We start from the raw sequence: 25,808 nt of genomic DNA, 5'->3' as shown, positions 1-25,808 counted from the left end.
TGACTGGGAGCAAAACCAATGACATCACTCCTGCCGAAGTCTTACCTGGAGAAAGTTGTGGCTTGTTTAAAAATGGGTGAACGTATCAGTGCAAGAATCTAAAGACAAGTGGAAACTCTTCACATAGCTACATGAAATATAGTATTTACTTACCTTTGTATATTGTGAACTAACACCAATTTAGGCAATATACTTTAACATGACAATAGGGGTATGTCTGTCAGAAAGATTTTGGATTTAGTCAGACCATCATGACACAGTCGCCAATGATTGTCAGAATCATTGGCAACCTTTAAGCGGCATTTGGATAGGTACATGGATGGGTGCTTAATCTAGGTTAGAAGTTCGGCACAACATCGTGGGCCGAAGGGCCTGTTCTGTGCTGTATTGTTCTATGTTCTATGTTCTGTGTTCCATTTCTACCTTTAACATAAGGTCTTGAATGCAGATGGGCATTTCAGAATGGCAAGAAGGTGTACTGCTTTGTCATTGAGATGCTGTCTTTCAAACAAGACTTTAAACTTTGACTTTTTCCATCTGTTTAATTAAAAGAAAATGGTCCAGTTCTGGTTTGTGGGACTGTGCTGTAGAGACATTGGCTGTGACAGCTCTCAATGTTATAACAGTGATGGCATTAGATGAATTGGCTTTGAAGTGTTGTGGGATGCCGTGAGGAGGTGAAAGGTGCTTTTGCAATGCATTTGTTTTTAACTTTTGTGTTGCCGGAGCTGTGTAACTCCTTTGCTTTCAGTATCTTGAAAGTGTGAAGGCAGAATTTTATATTGTCAATCCGATCTCAGGAGAAAGGTACACTTCACGGTTAACTCCTTCCTTGACATCCTTGATATAATCTTTTGACTGGTGGAGATTTTTTTGGCAAATTCCCTGAAACCTTTCAGGGCGGGAGTGAATTTTTATAATGCTCCCCCAATGGGGACTGAGATTATAAAAAACTATAGATGCTGCAATCCAAGGTAGACAAGCAGGAGGCTGGAAGAACACAGCCAGCCAGGCAGCATCAGGAAGTGAAAAGGTCAATGTTTTGGGTATGGAAGTCTTCAGGAATGGAGGTGTGGGTAGAAGGAGTTGCAGAGGGGTGGGTTTTGGGTGGGGAGAGGGGCGGAATGGTGAGATAGTGATAGGTGAGCACAGCTGGTGGGACAAGTGAATTCACTTGGTAGCTGGAGAGCTTCCGGAAGAAGGGTTACACCTGAATCGTTGACTTCTCCACCTCCACCTGCCTGGCTTGCTGTGGTTTTTCCAGTGTGGACTGAGTCATGTACTGGCTCATAGCATTGTATTCCAGGAAAGACCAAGAGGAATTAAAACAGGTTATTCATGCATGTAGGAGGCACCTCAAAGATTTTCTTTCTGGGATTTTCATCTTGTATTTCACAGATCTTGACCAATTTCCAAGCCTTTAGTTGCAGTTGGCCTACATTGAGGCAGTGCTGGTGTCATGGCAACATCACTAGGGTGGCAATCTAGCAACTTGTATTTTGGAGACATTGGTTCAAATCCTACTGCCGATGGGGCAGTTTTAAATTCAATAAAAATTTGTCATTGAGAAATGAATCAGAACAAGCCCTAATGATAGCCACTGATTATCATCAGGAAAACCTATCTAGTTCACTAGCACCATATAGGGGAGGAAATCTGCCATCTTTTACCTGGTCTGGCCTACGTGTGATTGACTGGCAGAGAGAGCCACTGAGTTCAAGAGCAATTAGGGCTGGGCAATAAGTCTTGGTCCAACCAGTGATACCCACAACCAGTTAATAAAGAGTAAATGATTTTGCAACTTGTCACTTCCTTGTATTTTGCCTGCTGATTGAGGAACCCCAGTGTTCAGCTAACATTAGATTAGATTAGATTCCCTACAGTGTGGAAACAGGCCATTCGGTCCAACCATTCCACACTGACCCTCCGAAGAGCAACCCACCCAGGCCCTTTTCCCTCTGACTAATGCACCTAACACTTTGGGCAATGTAGCATGGCCAATTCACCTGACCTGCACATCTTTGGACTGTGTATTATTACATTTGAATTGAGTAATACTAAAGCTATTTTCAAATCTTTGATGAAATTTGTTTGCATTTCAATCATCCTCTACCTTATCCCCCTCTAAAGAGGAAATATTTCCTCCATTTGATTTGTGCTGTTACACATGGCATCAGAGGAGTTCACATAGAGTCATACAACATGGAAACAGACCCTTTGGTCCAACTTGTCCACACTGACCAGACATCCCAATCTGACCTCGACCCATTTGCCAGCATTGCCCATATCCCTCTAAACCCTTGCACTTTACTTGCCTCCACACCTCCTCTGACAGCTTGTTCCATATTGCAAACATATGAAAAGTGAGTTCAGGCAAATTAAAGGATTGTGTTATTCAAATGGTGTTCACCTTGTTACACGATCCAAAAGGATCTTGTTTACTTAACATAATGTGATAAAGTAACCTGCATGCTTTCACTAAGCATGAGTGATTCTCTGCATTATCTCAGAGGGTGGGGATACTAAGATCAGTGTCCTTGAAGCAGTTAAAAGCACCAGAATCAAGGCCATGATCATCTGAAACCAACTCCGCTCAGCTGGCCATATGCTTATCAAATGTGAGGTCCAGGAGAAAGGGAGGACTGCAGATACTGGAGACCAGTGTTAAACAGTGTGGTGCTGGAAAAGCACAGCTGGTCAGGCAGCATCCGAGAAGCAGGAGAATCGACATTTCGAGCATTAGCTATTCATCATAATGAGGAAGTATTGCTGAAAAGTTTATGCTTGACTCGTCGACTCTGCTGCTCCTCAGATGCTGCCTGACCGGCTGGGCTTTTCCAGCATCACGCTTTTCGACATATGTGAGTTCCCATTATCAAAGCTAATTATCTTCACCCAACTCAAGGAAGGCACTTGAAAGAGAGGAAGACAAAGGAAGCGTTTCTCTGCAAGTTTCCCTCAAGATGTGCAACATGGACGTCAACGTGTGGGAGACCCTCCTTCAGAGGAAACCCACTTCGAGGACATTCCAGTATGAAGGGACACAACTCTTTGAGAACTCCCATTAGCAAGAGGAATTATGGAAAAGGAACTAGAGAAATGAATGCCAGGGATCTTGAGGCCAAGGACCAATTCCACCTTCCGGAAACACCAGGCAGGTGTGTAGTGTGAGATATGGCTCCAGGACTCAGCAACACAAGGACCCACAGATCCCGGGACCAGTGACACAGAATTTCCTCAGTGGACAATGAGACTCGATAGTGCATGATTGCTAACAATGAGTACCTTCAGATGTCAAGTTCAAACAACTTGCACTTCAGACTTTCAATGTCTTGAGCTGAGCTGTTATTGTACTCATGAAGTTAATAGCATTTAATGTTCGTATCGTGGAGTAACTGTGTTAAACAAAAACCATAGTTGCAGTCAATAAACTTGCATTTTTCTTCACTTGTATATCTTCCCTTTGAAGTTCTCTTCCTGTTGTGTCTTTCTGATTTGATGTGGTTGGAGTTTATCAGTTTAATGAATGCATCTCCACGCTAGACAAATAAATGAAGCTGGAAATCTGAAGCAAAACAGAAATTACTGGAAAATCTCAGCAGTTCTGGCAGCTTCTGTAGAGAGAAATCAGAGTTAACGTTTTGGGTCTCATTGACTCTACTTCAGAACTTCTGAAGAACTTCATTAACTTTGAAACGTTAACTCTGATTTCTTTCTACAGAAGCTGCTAGACCTGCTGAGATTTTCCAGCAATTTCTGTTTTTATCTCCGCTATGCCAACTTAGTCTCTGTTTCAGCAGTGAGGAGGAATTGTTGGATTGGGGGATATCACGATACTTGTAAACTGTATGCTATGAATTGATACATTTTAGGCAATTTTTTTTTCATTTTTACATGGAAGAAGATCTACATTTGCAAAAGCCTGCAACTCCTATACTCAATGTACTAACTTTATCCTATTTTTAAACCTTTCATTGCCCAAGAACTCATGATTGAAATTTTTCCTCTTGTCCTTCTGCAGATTGAAAATATTGATGTGTGCCTGAGTTTCTTGGCTGCCAAAGGCGTGAATATACAGGGTCTTTCTGCAGAAGGTAAGAAACTACACTGTATATACAGAGTGTTAGAAGTCTAGAGCACAGACAAAGGCCATCAGCTCATTGCATCTGGCCAGTCAAAAGCAATCGCATTTTCCAGCACTTGGCTCAGAGCCTTGCATCCCTTGGAATCACAAATGGACAATGACACATTTGAATCTGCCTCTACCATCCTTCTAGACAGTGACGGCGAGATTCCCACCAACCTCTAGATGAAAAAAAATGTCCTCACATTTCCTCTATGCCTCCTGCGCCTTAACCATAAGACAGTACGATACAGGAGCAAAATTAGGTCATTTGGCTCATTCAGTCAGCTCCACTTTTTGATCATGGCTGATATGTTTCTCAACCCCATTATCCTGCCATCAAGAACTTATCTATCTCTGTCTTAAATATGCTCAATGACTTGACCTCCACAGCCCTCTGTGGCAATGAGTTCCACAGATTAGTCACCCTCTGGCTGAAGAAATTCCTCCTCATTTCAGTTCAAAAGGGTCATCCCTTCACTCTGAGGCTGTGCCTTCGGGTCCTTATCACTCCTACTGGTTTGAACATCTTCTTCGTGTCCACTGAATCCAGGCCTCACAGTGTCCTGTAAGTTTCAATCCGATCCCCACCGCCTCATCCATCTAAACTCTGTTGAGTACAGTGCCAGAGTCTTCAACCACTCCTCAACTGACAGGCCCTTCATCCCTGGGATCACTCTTGTAAACTTCTTCTGGACCCCCGCCAATGCCAGCACATCCTTCCTTAGATACACGCCCCAAAATTGTTCAAAGTATTCCGAATGCAGTCTGATCAGAGGCTGATACAGCCTCAGCAGTACATCCCTGCTCTTGTATTCCAGGTCTCTCAAAATGAATGCTGACATTGCATTTGCCATACCAACTGCCAGCTGAACCTGCATACCTGAGTACCCTGAACTAGGCCTCCTAAATCCCTTTATGCTTCAGATTTCCAAAGCCTTTCCCCATTTAGAAAGTAGCCTACACCTCTATTCTTCGAACCAAAATGCATAGCCTTACTCTTTCCTGGATTGTACTCCATCTGCCACTTCTTTCCCCAGTCTTGTAACCTGTCCAAGTCCTTCTGCAGTCTTCCCATCTCCTCAACATGATCTGTCCCTCTACCTATCTTTGTGTCATCTGCAAACATATCAACAACGTCCTTCATTCCTTCATCCTTATTGTTCATGTATAATGTGGATAGTTGTGGTCCCAACACCGACCCTTGTGGAACTCCCCTAATCATCAACTCTCATCCTGAAAGAGACCCTGTTATCCCCATTCGCTGATTTCCACCAGTCAGCCAACCTTCTATCCATGCCAGTGCCTTGCTCCTAACACCATGGGCTCTCACCTTATTTAGCAGCTTTGTCAAAGACCATCTCAAAATGTAGGTTGGTCATGTCCACTGGCTTTCCTTTGTCTCACTTGCTCATTACCACCTCAAAGACTTCTAACAGATTTGTCAGGCATGACCTCCCTTGATGAAGCCGTACTAATTCAGCTCTATTTTACCTTACTCTTCCAAGTACTCCATAATCTCCTCCTTAATAATGGACTGTAAAATCTTACCAGTGATAGAGTCAGGCTAACCAGCCTAAAGTTTCCCACCTTCTGTCTCCCTCCCTTCTTAAACAAGAGTGTTACATTTCGAGTCCCCTGGAATCCTCCATGACTCCAGTGATTCCTGAAAGATCACAACCAATACCTCTCCAATCTCCTTAGCTAGCTCCTTCAGACACCTGGGGCTAGTCCATCTGCTCTCGATGATTTCTCCACCTTCAGATCTTTCAGCTTCCCCAACATCATCTCCTTAGTGATAACCACAGCACTCACCTCTGCCCCCTGACTCTCTTGAAGTTCTGGTATGCCACTGCTGTCTTCCAATGTGAAAACTGATGTAAAATATCTATTCAGTTCCTCTGCCATTTCTTCATTCCCCATTACTAATTCTTTTGTCCCATTTTCCATCAGTCCACTGTCCACTCTTGCCTCTTTCTTACCTTTTAGATATCTAAAAATGCTCTTGCAATCTTCTTTTATATTACAAGCTAGCTTATCCTCATATTTCATCTACTCTCCTCATAGTTTTTTAAGTGTCATCTGTTGGTTCTAAAAGCCTTCCCAATCCTCTAGCTTCCCAATAATCTGCACCACCTCATAGAATCCCTACAGTGTGGAAACAGGTCCCCTGGCCCAACAAGTCCACACTAACCCCCCGGAGAGCAACCCATCCACACTCAACCCCCCCCCCCCCACCCCACCACCCTACACCCCGTTGTATGCTTTTTCTTTTGTTTTGATGTTGTCCCTGACTTCCTTGTCAGCCAGGGTTGCCTCATCCTTTCCTTAGTATGTTTGTCTTTGTTGGATGAATTCCTGCTGTGCCTCCCGCATTACCCCAGAAACTATTGCTGTCTACCCTCTTCCCTCGGAGACTCCCCGTGCATTCAACTCTGGCCAGCTCATCCCTCATGTCTTTACTCAGTTGTTACATCTGATTCCGGCTTCTCCCTCCCAGACTGCAGGGTGAATACTATCATATTATGGTCACTGGCCCCTCAGGGTTCTTTCACATTAATCAAGTCTGCCTCATCACACATCACCAAATCCAGAATGTCACCCAAGCTACTTCTAAAAAAGCCCATCTCATCGACCTTCCACTAGTTCCTTTTCTTTGGATCTGCTACCTACCAAATGTTTTATGTTAACCCTTACTTTAAATAAATGTCCCTTGGTTATTGATCCCTCCACCAAGTGAAAAGATCTCTTCATGTCTACCCTATCTGTGCTCCTCATAATTTTACACATCACAATTTGTCTTAACTTCCTCTGTTCTGAGGAAAACAATCCTTGTCTTTCCAATCTCTCTTCATCACTGAAACTGTCCAGCATCCTGGTAAATCTCCTCTTCACTCTCTACCAAATAACTATTGCTACTGCAAAAAATTGTTGCTCATTGACTTGGCTTCAAGAGTTAGGTGCAATAGACTGACAACAGTCTCATTTATAACTTCTTGCATTAAAGCCATTTGCAACAGGTGAGTTTCATAAACTCTGATAAGCCATCAACAAAACTATAGTCAAAACCCATTCCAAGTACATTTAAACAACTGTATTATCCCTCACTTCTTTGTAAATCTGTGACAGAAAGCCAGGTAGTAGCTGAAGGCAATATATTTGATTTCTGATGAAGGTCTGACTTGTTTGTTCTATTAATGCTGAGCAAATTATAAGACTGTGTTATGTTCCATCTGATGTTATGATTAAACATGTCAAATCCAAGACACAGACCTGGCTTGATAGATCATATTTTGATTTTTTTTTTCGGTTTTAACAAAGTGGTCTTTCACTTAAAAATAAGCAGGTAATGCTGCAGGTCTTGCTTTAACAGTAATGCAGAAATCTATTAACGAAAAAGAGAATGTAAGTTGGATGAAATCAAACCATCTGCTTATAGCACCAACTCAAATATTCGCAGTAAAAGTATAAACCCATTAATCCAAAAACACTCCTTTATCAATCGAAAAGTAACAAAACAGCTTCTGCATAGTCCCCCAGGGCAGTACCCAAAATACCACCAAGAATCACAGAATTGTTAACAGTATCGAAGGAGGCCCTTTGGTCCATCACGCCTCCACCAGTTTGATTGTCTAGCACCAATTTTCTGCCTTTTCCCCATATCACTACTTCAATCTAAATAATCATCCAGTGCCATCTTGAATTCCTCAGTTGAAGGGGAGTGAATGGTGGACCTTGATTCAAGAAGGGCTGTAAAGAAACCTGGGAACTATAGACCAATAAGCTTAACATCTGCGATAGTTAAGTTACTTGAGAAGATTCTGAGATAAGATATACAGAGCAACCTCGATTATCTGAATATTAATTATCCAAATTTCGGATTATCCGAAGACGATCTCAAGGTCCTGAAAGAAACATTACATCAAAGAGATGATTCCAAGACTGATCGTGTCTTTTGTTTACCATGATTAAAAATGAACTCGGCTCAATGAAATGCTAGAGAACAGTCCTGGACATCGTTGGGAGCCCAGGCACCGTGCCCCCCACCCCCCACCCCCCTCTCTCACACACCTTCCCTGGAGTTCTACACAGGGATGTATCCGAAACTCACGCCCCCTTCCCCAGATAATCTCTCCGTACAGTCAAACAGTTGCAGTAAAAAGGTGTGTGTGTATACACACGCGTGTGCTATTTTGAGACTTAACCCCCCCCCCCAAGGTGGCAGAAGTCTTACTGTTGGTGTCCAGTCAAGCTGCCCCCAAAGTGGGGGGGGGGGGGGAAACGGGGCGGTGGGCTGATGGGGGATGGGGGCGTGGGGCAGCCAGGTCAGACTGGAGGGGGCGGGGTTGGACAGGATTGGGGGGGGCGCACAGGGGTCGGGGGTTGGGGCAGATGGGGAGTGGTGGTGCGGGGGGGGGCGGGTTTGAACAAGGTTAGGGGTGTGGGCGGAAACAAGTGTGGGGGTGGGGGTGGGGGTGGGGAGCAGGGTTGGTCGGGGTTGAGGGGGAGGGTGGTGGGATGGATGGGGGTGGAATTGGCTGGGGTTTGGGGCGGATGGGGTAAGGGTGGGGTTGGATGGGGCTGGGGGTGGCGAGGGCTCATGCGCAGTTCGCTGCTGCCTGGCCTCCTGAATGGGGAGTGGACCGAGCAAGTGCTGGTTGTGACAATCCCTTTGAACTGATGGTGTTGGGTGGGTGGGGAAGCTTCAGCAATGCAGCAGATCCCTTACATGCAAGACTGTGTCTGCTCAGAAACAAACCCTGAGACAGACAGAGGGAGCAAGGCAGGCAAAGCGAGGAGAAAGGAAACTTCAGAAAAGTCCGAGCCCCAGAGGAGAGGCATTGAATCAATTAACCAAATAATCAATTATCTGAACAAAATATCGTTCAGAAAACTGAGGTTCCTCTGTACATGCATTTGATTAGGAATAGTCAGCATGGCTTGGGAGATCATGTCTCACATATTTGTTAGAGTTTTTTGATGAAGTAACCAGGAAGGTTGACGAGGGCAGAGCTGTAGATGTGGTATATATGGATTTCAGTAAGGCCTTTGATAAGGTTCCACATGGTAGGCTGCTCTGGAAGGTTAGATTGCATCGAATCCTGGCTGAACTGGACCAGTTCATCGACTTCGCCCACAACTTCCACCCCGCCCTCAAATTCATTTAGTCCATCTCGGAACCTCCCTCCCCTTTCCTGACCTCTCCATTTACATCTCTGGCAACAGTCTCCAGATGGATGCTTACTATAAACCCACAGACTCTCTCACAACTACCTGGACTACACCACCTCCCAGCCAGTATTCTGCAAGAACTCCACCCCGTTCTCCCAATTCTTCTGCCTCTGCAGCATCTACTCAGGTGAGGAGATATTTCACTCCCAAGCATCCCAGATGTCCACCAATTTCAAACAATGTGCTTGCCCACCCTGTCATCTGGACAGCCCTTCACCACACCACCTTGATTCCCTGTTCCACTGGTCTAACACCCCCCCTCCAAAAGAAACAAAGATAGAGACCCCCTTGTCCTCACCTTCCACCCCACCAGTCGCCATACCCAACGCATCAGCCAGAAACATGGCCGCTAATTCCAACTAGACCCCACCATCAAGAACATCTTCCCCTCCCCACCCCTGTTTGCCCTCTGCACAGAACATTGCCTTCGCCAGTCTTTGGTTTGTGTCACTCTCCTTACCAACCCCCCTGAACCCCCAGGTACCTTTCCCTGCAACTGGAATAAATGTAAACGCCCCTCACCTCTATCCAGGGCCCCAAACAGTCCTTCCAGGTGAGACAGAGGTTCACCTGCCTCTTCTCCAACCTAGTTTACTGCATCAGGTGTTTCCAATGTGGCCTTCTCTATATCGGAGACACCAAACATAAACTTAGGGAATGGTTCTCCGAGCATCTTAGCTGGGCCTGCCGGGGCCAACCTGACCTCCCAGTCACCGCCCATTTTAAATTCCCTTCCCACTCCCTTTCCGAGATGATCATTCTTGGCCTCCTCCATTGCCACAACAAACCAAACCGCAAATTGAAGGAGCAACACCTCATCTTCCCCCTGGGAATCCTCCAGCCTGGAGGACTCAACATTGAGTTCTCCAATTTCAAATAACCTCCCATCCCATCCCCGATTCCCTTCACAGCCGCTCCCCCTCCTGTCCAGTCCTCCCTGCCACCAACCTGACCTGTCTTCATCTATCCCCACTTCACCACCGTTCCCCCTCTACCCCCTTTATCTGCAGTTCCCCTACACCCACCCCCCTCACCCCAATCCTGAAGAAGAGTTACACCTTCTCCACCTCTTGATGCTGCCTGTCTTGCTGTGTTCTTCCAGCCTCTGTGTCTGCCTTGGAATCCAGGAGGAGCTGGCAAATTGGATATGCAAATAGCTTGATGACAGGAAGCAGAGGGTAATAGTGGAAGGATACTTGTTGGACTGGAGGCCTCTGACTAGTGGAGTGCCCCAGAGGTCAGTGCCGGGCCCATTGCTGTTTGTTATCTATAGCAATGATTATTTAGCTGACACTAAAATAGGCGGTATTGTGGGTAGTGAAGAAGATAATCAGAAATTGCAGCAGGACCTTGATCAGCTGGGGAAATGGGCTGAGAAATAGCAAATGGATAAGTGTGAGGTCTTGCATTTTAGAAAGTCAAATGAAGGGAGGAGCTTCATGGTGAATGGGAGGACCTTAAAGAGCGTAGTAGGACAGAAGGACCTTGGAGTTCAGGTGCACAGTTCTCTAAAAGTGGAGTCACAGGTTGATGAAGAAGGCTTTTGGCACACTGGCCTTCATCAGTCAGGGCATTGAGTGTAGAAGTTGGGAAGTTATGTTGCAGTTGTACAGGACGTTGGTGAGGCCGCACTTAGACTATTATGTTCAGTTTTGGTCACCTTGCTTTCGGAAGGATGTTATTAAACTGGAAAGAATGCAGAAGAAATGTACAAGGATGTTTCCAGAACTCAACAGTCTGAGTTATAGGGAGGACATTTTTCTTTAGAGCATAGGAGACTGAGGGGGGATCTTATAGAAGTGTATAAGATCATGAGAGGCATAGGTAGGGTGAATACACTCAATCTTTTTCCCAGGGGTGAGAAATTGAGGACTAGAGGGCATCAGTTTAAGGTTGGAGGGAAAAGAATAAAAGGGAACCTGAGGGACAACCTTTTTACACAGAGGGTGGTACACATACAGAATGAGCTGCCAGTGGAAGTGGTTAAGGCAGGTACACTAACAATTTTTAAAAGACATTTAGACAAATACATGGATTGGAAAGGATGAGAAGGATATGGGCTAAATGGAGAGAAATGGTGTTAGTGTGGTCAGCATGGACCAGTTTGGATAAAGGGTCTGTCCCGGGCTGTAAGACTGTACGATTCTCTATAATCTGCCTCCACCGCAGTTCCAGGCAATGCATTCCATCCCCTACTCACTGAGTGGAAAAGGTTCTTTTTCTCACATGACCACAGGCTTGCTTTGTTTGCACATCCCTTTAAATCTCTGCCAACTGGTTCTTTTTTTCTTTTGGGAATGGGAACAGCTCCTCCCTTTCTACTCGATCTAGCCCACTCATAATTTTGCAAACCTTGAGTAAATATTCTCTCAATATTCTTTCCTGGGAGAACAGTGCTAACTTTTTCAATTTTGCTCATGGAATACTCACTCTAGAGTCCCTGTATTGAACAATGCAGAATGAATAAGTCAGTTTTGGTTTCAGATTTTAGAGTGAAACCGAAAATAGCTTCATCCTGATGGGGCATAGGAACTCCAGCACTCCATGTAAAACTGAAATCTCCTCCCTAAGTTATGGGTTTTTCCCTTAAGCATTAAATAAAACTTGCAGAAGTCTTTAAAAATCCTCAAATCATTTATTGACTTTGTTGTGTTGCAAAGCAATCTAAGATAAACAAAAAAAAAATCCATTTGTGGTGAATGCATAACCACTCACTCGAAAGTTATGTCTCAAACATTTTTATAAGAAATCACCATGGCTACAGAAATACTTACAAGTTAATTATTAACTTCAGAAACCACCAAACAAAAACCAGAAACCCAAACTTATAACAAATTATATTAAATGTAAATATAGGAATCCCACAGGTTACAACACAACTGTGTAAATCTTAATTTGTTTCCTCACAACTTTTGACCGGGTGCCAGTAGGGTTTGGAAATCTGTTTAACATCGTGGTTTTTGCAAAGATTTTAAATCCATCTCAAGAGGAGGCATGCAATGGTGGCAACTCAAAACCCTGGGGGTTTGTGGAAATTACCAAGATGAAAATCATGCTCAATTTAAGGTTCTTTTTAGATGATTTATTTCCTGCTTCCTTGAGGTAGTCATGCACACTTCTCGGATTTCCTTCTGGTTTTAAATCCAAAGAACAGGAGCTAAATTTACTTGTGAAAATGAAACTGTTTCTATCTAGTTCCTTACAATTTTATTTCAATTTTGTGGGTAATTATAGAGTCATAGAAATAGTACAGCATAGAAACAGACCCTTTGGTCCAACTCGTCCATGCCGACCAGGTATCCTAATCTAGTCCCATTTGTCAGCACTTGGCCCAAATTCCTCTCAACCTTTCCTATTCATATACCCATCCAGATGCCTCTTAAATGCTGTAATTGTGCCAGCCTCCACCACTTCCTCTGACAGCTCCTTCCATACACACACAACCCTCTGGGTGAAAACGTTGCCTCATGGGTCCCTTTTAGGTCTTTCCCCTCTCACCCTAAATCTATGCCCTCTACATCTGGATGTCCCCACCTCAGGGAAAAGACTTCCTCTATTTATCCTATCCATGCTCCTCATGATTTTATAAATCTTGAAAAGGTCTGGAACCCTCGACCTTTGACGCTCTAGGGAAAATAGCCCTAGTATATTCAGCCTCTCCCTCGAGCTCAAATCCTCCAACCCTGGCAACATCCTTGTAAATCTTGTGCTTTGGTAAGGATCTCTGTCATTGTTTTGTGAGTTATTGCTGCCATGTTAAACAGAATTCTACATATGGGGAAAAAAACTTAAACCCTTTAAATTTTTGTTTCAATTGTAGGCCAGCACTTTTTTTCCATAGTTTCTTAAATGCTATTCAAAAGTCCATGCTTTAAACAAAAGCTGTTTTGAGGAATGAACAGATTGTGGAAGTAGAGAAGCAGTAAGATAGAATGAATGGTGTGGATACTGAACTTTGAGATGAGTGTGAGAGTTGGGAAAGTAACCTGTTTTTGTGCATCTATCTTAGGAGGAAGTACAGGGCATTCATTCTAGGGAAGCAGGAGTCAGGACCCATGCCTGGAAAGCATCTGCCTGAATGCTTGCTCCAGCTGTATTAATTATGCCAAAATAAAGAATTGCACTTTAGCTCACAAACCTCTTCACTCCCAAATAGTTCTCATGTCCCATCATTGCCCACTAATCCACATCCCTTCTCCCAACTACCTGCCTCTCACACATACTGCCCCTCCCATGCTAATCGGTGGTATTGCCGTACCCAGTCACCCAATATAACTCTGATCAGAACCAATCAACCCTAGAGTGAAAAAGGCATATATTTTTAAAAAGCTGCGTTTATAGACCAATAAAAGTGTTATCCAAATTCTTCAAATGTGTAATAGCAGAAACTATAACCTAAAACCTCTTCATCTAGTTGTGAATCAATAAGTGCCAAGTACTGTTTTCAGCTGGGCTTAGCAATTTCAACACTCAATGAACTACAAGTCTCCAGGTCCAGATGGGATCTATCCCAGGTTACTGAAGGAGGTGAGAGAGGAAGTAGCTGGGGCCTTAACAGATATCTTGCAGCATCCTTGAACAGGGGTGAGGTCCCAGAGGACTGGAGAATTGCTATTGTTGTGCCTTGTTTAAGAAGGATAGCCGGGATAATCCACATAATTATAAACCAGTGAGCCTGATGCCAGTAGCAGGAAACCTGCTGGACAAGACTTGGAGAGATAGGATCTATTTGCATTTGGAAGAAAATGAGTTTATCAGATGACAGACAACATGGTTTTGTGCAGGTAAGGTAATGTCTTACCAACTTAATAGATTTCTTTGAGGAAGTGACAAAGTTGATTGATGAGGGGAGGGCTGTAGATGGACTTCAGTCAGGTGTTTGATAAGGTTCCCCATGGTAGGCTGGGGTCCAGGGTGTACTAGCTAGATGGATACAGGACTGGCGGGGCAACAAGAGACAGAGAGTAGTAGTGGAAGGGAGTTCCCAAAATGGAGAACTGTGACCAGAGGTGCTCCATAAGGATCTATGTTAGGACCACTGTTGTTTGTGATATACATAAATGATCTGGAAGGAAGGTATAGGTGGTCTGATTAGCAAGTTTGCAGATGACACTAAGATTGGTGGATAGTCAAGGGGACTGTCAGAGAATGCAGCAAAATATAGATAGATTGGAAAGTTGTGCAGAGAAATGGCAGGTTGAGTTCAATCTGGGCAAATGTGAGATGATGTATTTTGGAAATTCCAATTCAAGAGCAAACTATACAGTAAATGGAAAAGCCCTGGGAAAATTGATGTGCAGAGAGATCTGGTTGTTTAGGTCCATGGTACATTGAAGGTGGCAGTGCAGGTCAATAGAGTGGTCAAGAAGGCATACAGCAAGCTTTCCTTCATTGGACGGGGTACTGAGTACAGGAGTTGGCAGGTCATGTTACAGTGGTATAAGACTTTGGTTTGGCCCCATTTGGAATACTGCGTACAGTTCTGGTCCTCACATTACCAGCAGGATGTGGTTGTTTTGGAGAGCTTGCAGAGGAGGTTCACCAGGATGTTGCCTGGTATGGAGAGTGCTGGCTACAAAGTACTCTATGAGTAGATTAGGATTATTTTCATTAGAAAGACGGAGGTTGAGGGGGGACTTGATTGAGGTCTACACAATCATGAGAGGTATTGACAGGGTGGATAGCAAGAAGCCTTTTCCCAGAATGGGCAACTTAATTACTAGGGGTCATGAGTAAGAGTGGAAAAGTTTAAGGGAGATATGCGTGGAAAGTTCTTTATGCAGAGAGGGGTGGGAACCTGGATTGCATTTCCAGTGGAGGTGGTGGAGTGGGCACGATAGCGTCATTTAAGATATACCTAGACAGATACATGAATGGGCAGGGAGCAAAGGGATACAGATCCTTAGAAAATAGGCGACTGGTTTAGATAGAGGATCTGGATTGGCGGAGGCTTGGAGGGCCAAAGGACCTGTTCCTGTGCTGTAATTGTCTTTGTTCTTTGTTCCAATGGACATCTCGGCTCTCAGCCTTAGTAATGCTTGAAGTAAAGTGTGTGAGGAGCCATGAAGGTAGGTGGAAGAGCATGGCTTGGCATGGAAGGCATGGGCAAGAAATTCTGAATTTACCTTTCAAAAGATTTTCACTTTCAGATCAGGATTCAAAACACATGAGAGGCCATGAACCCCATGTTGTTGAAACATTTTGCTGACTCCGTGAAAATGAAAGAGGGCCAGCACAGGCTGTGCGAGAGGGTGAGAGCTGGATAGCACTCAGCTTTGATGCCCTCCAATAAAATGATCCATTCACCCCCCCGGATCAAGAATACTGAATCAGGGTGTTTGGGATATCCTTGTGGTCTTCCAATCGTATCCCAGAAAGTAGAGAAAGAGATGGTAGAAGTAGGTAGTCACAGTGAAGTGGTTGTGAGTTTCAGTCAGCTCTTTAAATCCTAAACTTTGATGCTATGTGAATGCTAATTCAATGTGCAATAAACCATATAGTTGTCAGTGCTTAATTTTTTAAAGGGAAAGTTTAAATTAAAATAATGCCACCAGCTGCTGTCAGAAAATGTAAGTTGAGAAGTATCAGAGCAGATTTATTTGTGGATGTTGTGTGGACAATCCAGAGAAATGAGAGCCATTACATAAAGACTTCCATTGAAAGCATACTATCCGGTGGATAACGGCCTGATACGGCAACTGCTCTGCTCAGGACAGTAAGAGATTACAAAAGGTTGTGTGCATGGCCCAGGCCATCATGGAAGCCAATCTCCCATTCGTGGGCTCCATTTACATGGCTCACTGCCGCAGAAGGGCTGCTAACATCATCAAAGACCCATCCCACCCCGATAATGCTATCCTACAACCTCCGCCATTAGGCAGAAGATACAGAATCCTGAACACATGCACCATCTGGTTCAGGAACAGCTTCATCCCAGCCGTTATTAGACTGAAGAATGGACTCTCTCGCCCCAAATAATGCTGATCTTGTTACCGCTGATCTCACCTTGCGCACACCCTGTGCAATGTAACCTGCATGCCTCTGTCTTAAATTTTTTTACAACCTCCGATCTGTACATCCTTACTTACTGTGATCTGCTTGGACTGCTCGTGAGCAATGCTTTTCACTGTACTTCGGTACACATGACAATAAATCAATCAATCAATCAAAGAAGAGTCATATTGGACTTTAAATATTAACTCTATTTCTCTCTCAATGCTGACTTTCTCCAGTTTTTTCTGACTTTATTTCAGATCTGCAGCATCCACAGTATTTTGCTTTTACAAAATTATCTGGTCACTTGACAATTTTTAGCAGAGATAAATGAATTGAGGTTTTCTTGTTTTGTGAAACTTTGCGGTGAATTGTTCATGTTTGGTCTCTTTCAGAAATCCGAAATGGAAATTTGAAAGCCATCTTGGGTCTCTTCTTCAGTCTTTCACGATATAAGCAGCAGCAACAGCAACAGCAACAGCAGACGCAAAAACAACAACAGCCATCTTCACTTGTATGTCCACAGCAGGTGCCCCAGCATCATCACTCTCAGCATCAATATCAAGCTGGCACCCAGCAACAGCAGCATACCACACCCTGCAGCCAGCCTCACCAACAAGTACAACAACAGTGCCAACAGAAAGGCCAGCTGGAAATGCAGTCAAGGTTTGCTTTGAGTTTTAAGTTGAACGCCGGGTTGCTTTACTATTTGAAAGCCTGAAACCTTGCCACAGGGTGGCTCAGTGGTTAGCACTGCTGTCTCGCGGCACCACAGACCCGGGTTCAATTCCACCCTCAGGCTGCTGTCTGTGTGGAGTTTGCACGCTCCCCCCGTATCTGCGTGGGTTTCCTCCCACAGTCCAAAGGTGCGCAGGTTGGATGGATTGGCCATATGTGGTGTCCATGGATGTGCAGGCAAGGTGGACTAATCATAGTAACTGCAGGGTTTTAGGGTCTGGGCGAGATGCGCTTCAGGGGGTGGGTGTGGACTCAATGGGCCAAATGACCTGCTTTCACAATGTAGTGTTTCTATGAAAAGTACTATGTAGACGTGAAATTTCTGATTGACAAGTTGTGCATGCTGGTTTCCTTCTGCATAGTTCTGTTGTGAAGCAGGCAGGATATTAGACATAATTACATCCCACGCACATCCACATTTCCAAATACATCCCACACACATTTCCACACTTCACCTTTGGTGCTGAAATCACACTCAAGCTTTGAAGACATTACTCAAAAATATCAACTTTGCCACCTTTACAAAATAAATATTGTGCAGTTTTGCTTAATGTACTCAATATACTCAATACTCAAAAGTGATGGACTCCGTGGCCAGCACTGCTCATGGAACAAGTTAGTCACCACATCGCCTGTTTCCACAAATTGCACTAATTTCTGAACCATTACATTTCAGTTTTATATGCAAAGGCACTGTTAAGAATGTTGGGTTTTCTTTACAATGAACCTAACTACCGTTCACAACTATAAGGAGCAAAAGGTTCTGCACTAGTTAAAATCAGGTTACTCACAAATGATGAAATAGATATTTAATAATTTGTTTTTGAGATAAAGCTCTTTTTAATTCTATAGGTGATTGCTAGTTTTCAATACAATCCAATAAGGAATGTATTGAAAGTAAAACCTCTATACAAAATTGTCTTCTAAAATGCTGGCTGACTCTGCAGATTCCTGATATCTTTACATCGAAGATATCTGAGTCGAAATCTTTTTAAAAAGGCAATTCATAAACTGAAGGAATTTTGGGTGTAGTTTGTGTCAATGTGCCTGATTGTGTCAATAATTTGTACCCTTTGAATAAGGATGTTAAATTTTAATAGGGGTGTTAAATTTTAATAAGAGTATTAAATTTTAATAAGGGTGTTCAGATCAGTTTAAATCTGTGTTTTCTAACTGTATCATCCATTTTTATTCAATTTGACAACAAATTGAACAAAGGAGCGAAACGGCAATATATTGTTCATTTTTGAAGCACCAACTCAAATAACAATAGCAGGGATTACTTCTGGTGTTTTTTTCTTAAATAATAACATGACAAAGATTCAGATATAATGCGCTGCACCATCTTCTTCCCAGTTGATAGTGCGCTGCCTTCCTCTTGTGGTCATGCTACTGGAGCCTGTGAGTTCAAATCCCATGAGGGAAAGTTGTGAAAATGTGGCAGGTTTATTGATGCCGTTCCAGGGAAAGAGAATGGCATCCCTCCCTCCTTCAAATCACTCAGTTCTTGATCAAGGGACACAGATTGGAAGGCAGGAATTTACTGCAAGAACACCTTACCCTTCCCAATGTACACAATATACTCAAAAGTATATTGACTCTGACTCTTCAGCCCCATACCCATCAAGTCATCTGCCTCCCACCTCCCCAAAACTTGCACCCTTTGACCAGCCTCCTGCCGTCACTGGTCTGGGATCTAGCAACCACATGAGTGTGCTAGTAGGCCAATCACTAGGACTGTTCCTTCTCCGGGAGGTCCTTGATTCCTGAGGTGGCCCACCTTTTGCCCAAACTGCATGAACAGCACCTTCATTCGATGGGCCTTTGTGTGAAGAAGCAATGCTGGGTTCTCATTGGCTGTTGCGATGGCAACTGAACCACCCCACCCCCTATTTCCATTGAATGCCATTCAAGACAGCCAGGGATGTTCAAAATAAAATGCCTTACTCCTGTGACTCAATGGCGGATAAAGAGTAAATTTTGGAGATGTAATTAGAGCAGGTATAAAGCAGTAACTGGCCTTTACGTTTAAGAATAAAATATTGACTTTAAAATGTGATGTAATATTATCTCAAGTTTTGTAATTGTCCAAGAAGTTAGACTTTTCTGTTGTGTGTTCATGGGATGTAGGCACCATGAGCTGAACTAGCTTTTCTTGTTCTAATTGCTGTCGAGAGGATAATGTCAGCTGCCAGGGGTCCTTGATGCCACACTTGGTTAAATGCAGTTTCAGTGTGAAGAGTAGTCATTCTCACATCAGCTGTGAAGCCCAACTTTCGTGTCCATCTTTAGAGCAAGGCTGCAATGGGTCTGGAGCTTAGTGGAACTGAAAACAAGTATCAGAGAGCGCACTGTTGCTGAGTGATTAGTGCATGGCAGCATCTCTCATCACATTGTCAATGAGAGAAGACTGATAGGGCAGTAATTTGCTGCTTTGCATTTGTCCTGCTTTTGTGAACCTGGGCAATGTTTCTTGGCTGGGGGTGTGCCTTGGTATGGAGCACATCATCTGCACTATAGCGAGTATTTGACTTTATCTGGAGCCTTCAACTATTTGTTGCCATCATGTGAAGTGAATCGAATTGGCTGAAGACTGACATTGTGATACGGAGGAATTCTGGAGAAGGCCAATGGATTTTTATTTCATCATTCAAGGCAACATGGGCTTCACCGGCTGGGACAACCTAATTGGCCTTGAGAAGATGGCGGTGAGGTATCTACTGCTGTATTTGTTGGAGTGGTCCTAGGAGCAGTTAGAGAGGAAGGTTCTGGATTGAAGAATTGCTGTCGAGAGGATAATGTCAGCTGCCAGGGGTCCTTGATGCCACATTTGGTTAAATGCAGTTTCTGGATTTGGGCGGCACAGTGGTTAGCACTGCTGCCTCACAGCGCCAGAGACCCGGGTTCAATTCCCGCCTCAGGCGACTCTCTGTGTGGAGTTTGCACATTCTCCTCGTGTCTGCGTGGGTTTCCTCCGGGTGTTCCGGTTTCCTCCCACAGTCCAAAGATGTGCAGGTCAGGTGAATTGGCCATGCTAAATTGCCCGTAGTGTTAGGTAAGGGGTAGATGTAGGGATATGGGTGGGTTGCACTTCGGCGGGGCGGTGTGGACTTGTTGGGCCGAAGGGCCTGTTTCCACACTGTAAGTAATCTAATCTAATCTAGTCTAATCTAATCTAAAGATGTTGCAACAAGTGCACAGATTTGGAGAGGTCTTTCAGGTAACAAAAACATCACCTCAGCCTTCTCTTAAATTAATCGCTCTCACAAATGACACAGAGGATCATTTGCTTGACAGTTGTGGTTAAAGTTGGTTGCAAATACTTCACCTTGTATTTTGGTTCCAATTGTTGGTCTCCATTGCTAGTGAATTGTTTCATTTTCTGCCATCACTAAATGTGCCTTGATGCTTAGACCTGGTCCACAGGTTGTGGGTTCTTTTAGCCCTGACATCCTGAATGCTGGTTCCATTTTAAGTCATGTTAGATTACATCAACATGAGTTTGGCACCACCACATTATAGGAGGGAGGTGATTGCACTGGAAGGGGTGCAGATGACATTCACCAGGACATTGCTGGGATGGAGCATTTCAGTGATGAGGCGAGGCTGGATAAGCTCAGGTTGTTTTCATTGGAGCAGAGAAGGCTGAGTGGTGACTTGATAGAGGGGTGTAAGATTGTGAGGGGCTTGGACAGAGTGGATAGGAAGCAGCTGTTCCCCTTCGTCAAAGGGTCAAGAACAATAGGACATAATTTTAAAGTGGAAGACAAGAGGTCAAAAGGGGAATTGAGGAAACATAATCTCACCCGGAGGGTGGTGGAGTTTTGGAATGCACTATCTGGGAGGGTAGTTGAATAGGGTAACCTTGCAACCTTTAAAAAGTACTTGGACGAGCACTTGACACGTCATAACATTAAAGGCCATGGGCCTTCTTCAAGAAAGCAGGACGTATTATATATTTGGTGGGATAGACTTGATGGGCTGAAGGGCTTCTTGTATTCTGAATGATTTTGTGATACTTACAGATCTACCACATGCTGTTACTGGCAGGTTGCATACCTCACTAAATCAGGGTTACTTTAACTAGTTTAGAGGTAAGTTAATACATTTCAATCATGTTTTTCAAGGGAAGTGTCACATTCTTAGTAAGTTGAATGAATTTTGTAAGGTTAAATTTTCATCTTGATGTTGCTGAAGAAATTAAAAATATTATTTCTTAATGCATTGGTTCATTCCACTGCCTATGTTTCTTCCTCCTCCAACAGCAATTCATGACTCCTTGAACACAAGGAGATCGTGTTGGGATGAAATAACTTTGCAGCACTAACATTCTGGAAGTTTGTCAATTTTTATGGTCACAGTTGTTTAACAACATCTGCGTTACAGTATCTCGGAGGGAGCCTTTGGCAATAGACAACGTGTGTGTTATTCAAGAGGGAGGAAGCAGGAGGATCTTCTTTCTTATTACAGACTCATATTTCAGCTCTCCCAGACATGGGTATGCTGAAAGTGAAATCTAGGATCTTACAATCATGGAAACATAGAAAGTAGGCTACACAGCCTATGGAGCCTGTTCTGCCATTCAATATGATTTTGGCTGATTGAGCACTTCAACGCTTTTTACCCATCCCATCCCATCCCCATAACCATTGGTACATCATTGGTCAGCAGAAATCTCTAAATCTCTACTTAAATGTACTCATAGTCTAAGCTTCTATAACTCTGTGGGGTAGACTTCCAAAGATGTACATTCGTTTAAAACAAAGATTTTCCTCATTTCGGACCTAAGAGACACCTCCCTCTTATTTTTAAATTGTGCCCCTGGTTCTAGACTCCCCAACCAAGAGACAAACCTTGCTTTGGTCTACCCTGTCTATCCCTTTAAGCATTTTTATACATTGAATGTGATCACCTCTCATTCTTCCATACTCCAGAGAATACTAGCCCAGTCTCTCTCAATAACTCAGTCCCACCATCACAGGAACAAGTCTTGTTGCACTGCCTCAACAGCAATGATATCATCCCTGAGATAAGGAGACCAAAACTGCACACAGTAATCCAGATATGGTCTAAAGAAGCTCCTATATGACCAAAGGAAGATTTCACTACTCCTGCCTTGAAATTCTGTTGCAATAAAGGTTAACATTCCAATAGCCTGCTATTCATTTTAGCTTTCAGTTACTTCCTGACAAGAACAACAAAGTTCCTATGCATGTCTATATTTTCCAGCCTCTTGTTGGCCTGAGTAGGAGAGCCACCAGTCTATTTATGAGATGATTTCTTTCTTCGCCTAATTGTATTTGCCCTCAATTTAAGCAACGAACTGAATTTAAGAGTATGATCAATTGATATGTTCCAGCTTTAAACTAGAATTGTTTCCCTGTTGGGAGGTGCACAAGGCAGATACAAAGCTGATTTAATTTTCTGACTTTCTTTTCCCCCAGCTCTGAATGGGCATCTGTTTTCTCATTAACATCTATCTAGTTAGTGGAGGAGATTAAGCCACTGTTTGGCATTGTATTTGGCTGATGCTATGCTCAGACAAACCATATTGCTTGGGCAGTGCTCCTCAGCATGAAGGTTCCTCTTTATTCTACATTTAGTTAAAAATCACACAACACCAAATTAAGTCCAACAGGTTTATTCGAAAGTACAAGATATCAGAGCACTATGTTTTTCTCAGGTAGCTGTCTACAAGACATGAAATATATCAGAAAGCATGTTGTCGACTTTTGGGAATTCAACTCCAAGTTTAACTTGTCACTGATGAAAAAAGTCAGTCAGTTTTGCACCGTGCTTGGTTTTCCTTTTCCAATGGATGGTGTGTTAAATGGTAATACACTGTTTCTCTTTATAAGATGTTGCACTGCAAAGAGTACAAAAATGAAGATCAGGAAAAAGCATCAGTGCACATTTTTATTTGTCCAGCCCATGAGCTGGTGCAGACTTGTGCATCCCCCAGCAATGCCTAACTCTTACTGGTGGAACATAGAGATGTGTCAATTTCACAAAGAAACTTTCATTATGAAATTCCTCCCAACCCTTTGTGAGTCTTGGATTTGTTCCAGGGCATCAAGGTTTCTCATTAATAACTTACATTATCAAACCTTCCTCCATCTATGCTCTAATTGACTTAGAATATCAAATTATATAGGATTAAATATGCCCAATGTACTAACACCACAGGTTCAATTATCGTCATCCTAGAAAAATGTAACTGTTGTCCTGTTAAATTTCAAACATTTTCTGCTTTCATTGCTCCTCTGTGCAGACTACTCCATTTGTTCACCATCTTCGACAAAAAAGAAGTTTCATCCTCACCATGAATTCATGTTTCTCCTTTCAATTTGAATGGATCCACCTTTGTTTCAGAATTTGTGCCAACATTCAGGAGTCATCATTCTGGGGTCATCATTCTGGGGTCATCATTCTGGGGTCATCATTCTGCAGTCATCATCCCAGAGACATCATTCTAGAGACATCAGTCAGGAGACATCATTCTAGAGACATCATCCCTGGAGACATCATTCTGGGGTCAAGCTCATCATTCCTTGATTGGCTTGGAGGCTCCTTGGCATAAACAGCAGTGGCATTTTTGGACTTCTATTATAGGTCAATTATCAAACTATTTGCCCTTCTTTGTACTTCCAGTGAAGACAGAATGGCCACTCTGTTGTACAATCTCAATGTATATAATATTTGGGTAGTGTTTGCTTCATGGCTTATGATGTCTCAGGTTGAATTGAGCGAAAATTTGAGCATTGAAGTGATGGAAGTGCGATAAAGGTTCATGTTGCATGTTCTTTGGTCTTGCTGTACTCTCATGCTCTATCCTTTATTCATGATCACTTTCTTCTTTCTTCTTCTTTGTCGCAGTGTGTCATCCAGGTTATCCTCCCAAAGCAAAAGCACAAGATATGCGCCCAATCAAAGAAAGACCTCTAGGTCAGCTGGTGTTGCTTGCTTTTAGCCCACTGATCGCTTCTAGCATTAGAGGTGTCTGATTTGACTGTGCATGCATGGCCAAGCATTTGCCTAACTTACTAAATTTGCACCGTCATCTTTAATGTAGTGCTATTAACAGTAGGTATACGTCCACCTGTACCTACCCATTTGAAAAAATTGCAATAATAAACAGGGAAATTGCTGGAGAAACTCAGGACCTATAGAAGGAGAAACAGATTTAATGTTTCAACTCCAAAGCCTTGCTTTGAGTCCCAAGTCCATGCTAGACTTGAGTGATTAACTCTGTTTCTCTGCCCACGGATTGCTGTCAGACCTGCTGATTTCTGCTGTTTTTATTTCAGATTTTCAGGCACCAGAGTATTTTACTTTATTTGAAAAAAATTGTATCCTATTCGGTTGAAGTGTGGTAAAATATTGAGCATACCTCCTACCGATTACCCCACTTAGCCCCTGAACTGATTGATTCCCCCTGCTCATCACTGTCTGATACTTCACCTGAGTGACCTCAGCTTATTGATTAGCCATGATGGTGCTTGTCAGTCAGATATCAAACTGTGCAACTTCACAATTGAGATTGCATCTGAGTCTGATCCTGGGCGAAGCTGAGGCTCAAACAGCAGCTGCATATTTAATAAATTTGTGGATCCTTTGGGAAATTGGTGAGGTTGCAGGTGTATGAAGATGCACATCCACTGTGTGACTCAAAGCTCCATTTATTGATGGCTTAACTGGGTTTCATGCTTACTCAGTACACAACCCTGAGCAGGAACTGTGGATAGCACTGTCTCAAAGTCTTCAGCATTGTAAAAGTACAGAAGCAGTTTAACATTTTAATTGTTTTAATTGATAAGTTGGGTGTTATTGATGTACCAGAATGCCACATGTATGTGTTATCTCATCACAAATATGACATCAACCAGAGAGTCATAGATGTACAGCATGGAAACAGACCCTTCTGTCCAACTTGTCCATGCCGACCAGATAACCCAACCTAATCTAGTCCCACCTGCCAGCACTTGGCCCATATCCCTCCAAACCCTTCCTATTCATCTATCCATCCAAATGCCTTTTAAATGTTGCAATTGAAATAGCCTCCACCACTTCCTCTGGCAACTCATTCCATAAACGTATGACCCTCTGCGTGAAGAAGTTGCCCCTTAGGTCTCTTTTATGTCTTTCCCCTCTCACCCTAAACCTATGCCCTCTAGTTCTGGACTCTCCTACCCCAGGGAAAAGACCTTGCCTGTTTATCCTATCCATGCCCCTCATGATTTTATAAATCTCTATAATGTCACCCCTCAGCCTCTGACGCTCCAGGGAAAACAGCACCAGCCTATTCAACCTCTCCGTATAGCTCAAATCCTCCAGCCTCTTCCATGTACCAGTAAACACTGATGCAAAAGACTCGTTTAGTATCTCCCCATTTCCCTGCGGCTCCACACAAAGGCCGCCTTGCTGATCTTTGAGGGGCCTTATTCGCTCCGTAGTTACCTTTTTGTCCTTAATGTATTTGTAAAAATCCTTTGGATTCGCCCTAACCTGATTTGCCAAAGCTATCTCATGTCCCCGTTTTGCCCTCCTGATTTCCCTCTTTAATATACTCCTACTGCCTTTACACTATTCTAAGGATTCACTCGATCGATCCTGTCTATACCTGACATATGCTTCCTTCTTTTAACCAAACCCTTAATTTCTTTAGTCATCCAGCATTCCCTATACCTACCAGCCTTTCCTTTCACCCTGACAGGAATATACT

At 43.4% G+C, this 25,808-nt stretch overlaps 1 protein-coding gene across 15 annotated transcripts in view; it reads left to right on the top strand.

Annotated features, from left to right (window-relative positions):
• nav2a (neuron navigator 2a) overlaps nucleotides 1-25,808 on the top strand; it is a 1,091,104-nt gene that overhangs the window by 701,764 nt on the left and 363,532 nt on the right. For 13 of the 15 annotated variants that reach the window (XM_072592781.1, XM_072592788.1, XM_072592778.1 and 10 more), the window contains exons 4-6: nucleotides 4,022-4,094; nucleotides 16,744-17,014; nucleotides 23,963-24,031. In XM_072592781.1, coding sequence (XP_072448882.1) covers nucleotides 4,022-4,094; nucleotides 16,744-17,014; nucleotides 23,963-24,031 — 413 coding nt within the window. The remainder of the gene's footprint in view (nucleotides 1-4,021; nucleotides 4,095-16,743; nucleotides 17,015-23,962; nucleotides 24,032-25,808) is intronic. The other 2 variants (XM_072592785.1, XM_072592776.1) reach the window with 1 other exon arrangement.

The sequence above is a fragment of the Chiloscyllium punctatum genome, chromosome 22 (genome assembly GCF_047496795.1).
Source record: "Chiloscyllium punctatum isolate Juve2018m chromosome 22, sChiPun1.3, whole genome shotgun sequence".
Taxonomy (NCBI): Eukaryota; Metazoa; Chordata; class Chondrichthyes; order Orectolobiformes; family Hemiscylliidae; genus Chiloscyllium; species Chiloscyllium punctatum.
Note: the sequence above shows the minus strand (reverse complement) of the source record. Positions and strands in the feature narration are given on the sequence as shown.